At 40.4% G+C, this 3997-nt stretch overlaps 1 protein-coding gene across 1 annotated transcript; it reads left to right on the top strand.

The window, feature by feature from the left end:
* The first annotated feature begins 494 nt into the window (after positions 1-494).
* Positions 495-3761, top strand: LOC131064400 (pectinesterase). The gene is made up of 2 exons (XM_057998537.2): positions 495-1627; positions 2955-3761. Exons 1-2 carry the CDS (start codon positions 676-678, stop codon positions 3653-3655), a joined length of 1653 nt encoding a protein of 550 aa, XP_057854520.2. The 5' UTR covers positions 495-675; the 3' UTR covers positions 3656-3761.
* Positions 3762-3997: the final 236 nt, after the last annotated feature.

Here is a 3997-nt window from a genome sequence, read left to right on the forward strand (position 1 = left end):
ATTTGAAAATAAATGATACAAATATGTAGAATTAATGAAAATAAGACAAGAGTGAAAACCAAGCCATAGAAATATATGAACTTACTTCGAAACGAAGGAAAAATTAAACTTAAAACAAAAATGTACTACAAATCATTATATAATCATATTAAGACATTCCCTCAAATTGAACATAAAACTATATGAATTTGACATTAATTTACAAATTCCACCATTATGACAATAACATGGTAAAATGATAAAATCTCTTACAAGAAGCATACAAAATACTAAATTTAAATAAAACCTAAATCAAATCTTGAATAAGAATGTAAAGGAATTGATTTGGTTCTAGAAGATACTACTTTACATTTTCAAGTATTCGGCGTTTAGGCTTTTGCTTACCTTTGAAATACCAAAAGCCTACAGACACCTTTAAACTTATACCTAAATGTAAAGTTTGTGTCCCAACAAAGTATTTGCTTTTATTTCGCGCGCAAAGTTGCGTCACGGTTCCCCACAAACAGAAACACCACGCCCCACTTGGAAAGATCGTGTAAACCTGGTCTTTCACGGGTCCAAAGAAACGTGTTGACAGCTCACGATTCACAAGTCACGAGAATTGAATGCCCACATAGATTTCATCATCTTCAAGGGAAGTTCTGTGGTGATCCAGCTCTCATCATTCTGTGAACAATGGCGGCCATCATGACAGAAACCATGACTGTTCTAGCTCTGTTCGCCATGTTATCTGTTGCAGTCGGTTCTGTAAGCTCCGGTTTAGCTGATATAAGTGCTGCCTGCCAAGCTTCACAGTTTCCAGAGGCCTGCCAAGCTTCATTGATGAACACTCCGTTGGTTGGAAAGCGGGCGGCAGCAGAAGAAATTGTTAAAACCGCCATAGGATTGTCATTAGATGGCGTGCACGAATCGTACCGGCTGTCGGATTCTATCTTGGCCGGTGCAACTGCTTCCCACAACTTCAATTTGACAGTGGCCGCTCAGGGCTGCCTGGAATCCATGAGCTCTGCAATGAGGACCATTTCAAGGAGCTCCGCAGTTTCTCTTGACAGAATGAGCGGAGTTAAGGATGGGAGGGCCTGGATGAGCGCTGCTCTCACTTACGAATACGACTGTTACTCCGGCCTCAACCGTCAAAACCGGTCCGATCTCAGTTCCACAGTCCAGCAGATAAATTCCACCATGACTTTAACATCCACTGCCCTCAGCATGGTGGCTGCCATTGACACATATGGACGGGATATGAAGCTGTGGAGACCTCCCCGGACTGAAAGATCCGCCAGTTCCTCTGCTACTGGGAATTTCCTGACCTCGGGCAGCGAGGAAAGGGAAAGCTTTTTTGATATGCACAGCCATGGCGTGGAGCTGCTCCCTAATGTGACCGTCTGCCTTGAGGACAAGACTTGTGAGTATTCTTCCATTCAGAGGGCGGTGGATGGTGCCCCGGATTACTCTCAGAAGGTTTTTGTAATCTACATCAAGGCCGGGATTTACAGAGAGATCGTCAGGGTTGGTCCCAGCAAGATGAATCTTATGTTTGTGGGTGATGGCATGGATCGGACTGTTATTACTGGTTCGATGAATGCTCTGCAGCCGGGCGTTGGTACTTACGGCTCTGCAACTGTTGGTAACTTCTCTACAGCTCCCTAATTCATAGTCATTTCTTTTTTCACACTGTTTGGTCATCGGATTAGAGGTCATTACCTACTACCATGGCCAAAAGTAGGTTACTATGGCTCTGTAATGGAAAAAGATACAGCTAGAAAGTGGAAACTCTGAAAGGAAACATAATACTGAATGGGCTGATGGATGATTGTTTGAATCTACCAGTTACTCTCTTTAACTGAGATACGAAGTTTAGAAGTAAATAGAGATGGGTTTGTGTTCATAATTAGCTCGGGTCATTGAAGTAGAGATCTAGAACTTCTAGTAGAGGTTATAGGTCCAAAAGATTTGGTCCGGACATTTGAGGGCAAAATCTGCATTTGAAAGGGAAAACTTAATTAGAGTAATTGGTAATGCATCAGTAGTTCGTCTGGGTATTCTATAGTTCATGATAGTTTGCCTGAATTTTTTATAGTTTATGAAGAATTGTATGATTGTAGATCACTCTCTTTTTTAATTATGGAAGTCTGAATATAAAAATCATCAGTCTAAAATATAGATCATTTTTCATTATCAGAAAGAAGAGAATGATCTTAAATGTCAATTGAAAAATATACATAATTTAAATCAAAAGCAACCATGTAATTTTTACCAATTCCAACAAACTGCCCCCTCCCCCTCTCTCTTCTACTGTGCACCTATGACCCATTTTTACTAATATTTCAGAGCACACTTCTTTTTATGATGAAACACTGTAGGCCGGAACATCAATTTGAAAACTGATAGGAACACTGAATATAATCTGAAACATCAATTAAAAAATATACAATCATAAGAAATAAAAAGAGGAGTGATCTTAAAGAACAATTGAATATATATATATATATATAAATTAAACCAAAAACAATCATACAATCTACATAACCCCCAATGACATTGAACTGTCCTATTTCTCACACTGTGCAACAATAGCCCATTTTTGGACTATAAATGTTGGAGAAACTCTTTCACCGTGCAACGATAACTCATTTTTGCACAATAATTGTTGCTCTTTCTCCATAATCCCCATCTGAAATTTCGAATTCCTTTAAAGAACCCAGTCAGAGTGATATAGATCAATCCAATTAAAGGCTAGAACACATTCAATGCTTTTTAACTGGGGTACCAAACAAAAACCATCTACATGCTTTTTGAAAATTAAATCTTGGTGTACAGTCGAAAACATGGAATTCCATTTTCCAGCCTACAACAATCTACCTGCCCGAGTTTTTGTCTTTGTTAAAGCTTAATCTGAGTAAAAAAAAGCCAGAGGTCATTTGAAAATTTGTCCTAATTCTTGAATTCTACAGGGGTGAATGCGGACGGATTTGTGGCAAGGGACATAACATTCGACAACAGCGCAGGGCCCCAAATGAGCCAGGCCGTTTCCCTGCGGGTGGACAGCGATCTCTCCGTATTCCACAGGTGCGCCATTGTTGGGCATCAAGACACCCTTTACGCGCACACCCTCCGCCAGTTTTACTCCAACTGCAGAATCGAAGGCACAGTCGACTTCATATTCGGCAACGCAGCCGTCGTCTTCCGCAACTCCACCATTCTCATCCGCCCCCGTTTAGTGCCTTCCAAATTCGGAGAGACCAGCCCGATTACAGCGCACGGAAGATTAGATCCGGGTCAGTCCACCGGATTTGTTCTCGACAAGTGCATTATCAATGGAACAGAGGATTACATGAATGATTTCTTTGCAAATCCCCAAATTCACAAGGCCTATTTGGGTCGGCCATGGAAGCTGTATTCCAGAACGATTGTTATGAGGAGCTACATTGGGGAACTGATTAGGCCAGACGGATGGCAGCCATGGGACGGGACCTTCGCTTTGGACACGCTCTTTTATGGGGAATTTGAGAACTATGGGCCTCGAGCCGATTTCTCTGCCAGAGTCCCCTGGTCTACTCAGATTTCCCCGCTTGCTGTGGGCATTTACTCTCCCCAATCCTTCATTCAAGCAGATCACTGGCTTCCCTTCATCCTCTCTAATTATTTAGATTGATTAATTCATTAAATCCTCCGGATTCTCTTTATATATATATTTATTTGTGTTTTGTGTACAGAAAACAAATTTCAATAAAGATTTCTTTACATATTCTAGTCTGACATTTCTTACCCTGATTTTGAAATTTGTTGTTATGCTCTGCATTTGTCAGTTCACCATTTCCTTTATCTAATATTAAATTCATTCAATAGTCAGAGTCTAATGAATATACATCACTTTTGTGGACCAAGAGTCATGATCTAATGGATATACATGCACTTTTGCAGTCAATTGGTCTTCTGAGAAAATTCTGCAAAGCTTTGTGCTTTTGGGTCTTCCATTAAAAAAAAAGAGAGATTT

Source organism: Cryptomeria japonica, chromosome 1 (genome assembly GCF_030272615.1).
Source record: "Cryptomeria japonica chromosome 1, Sugi_1.0, whole genome shotgun sequence".
NCBI lineage: Eukaryota > Viridiplantae > Streptophyta > Pinopsida > Cupressales > Cupressaceae > Cryptomeria > Cryptomeria japonica.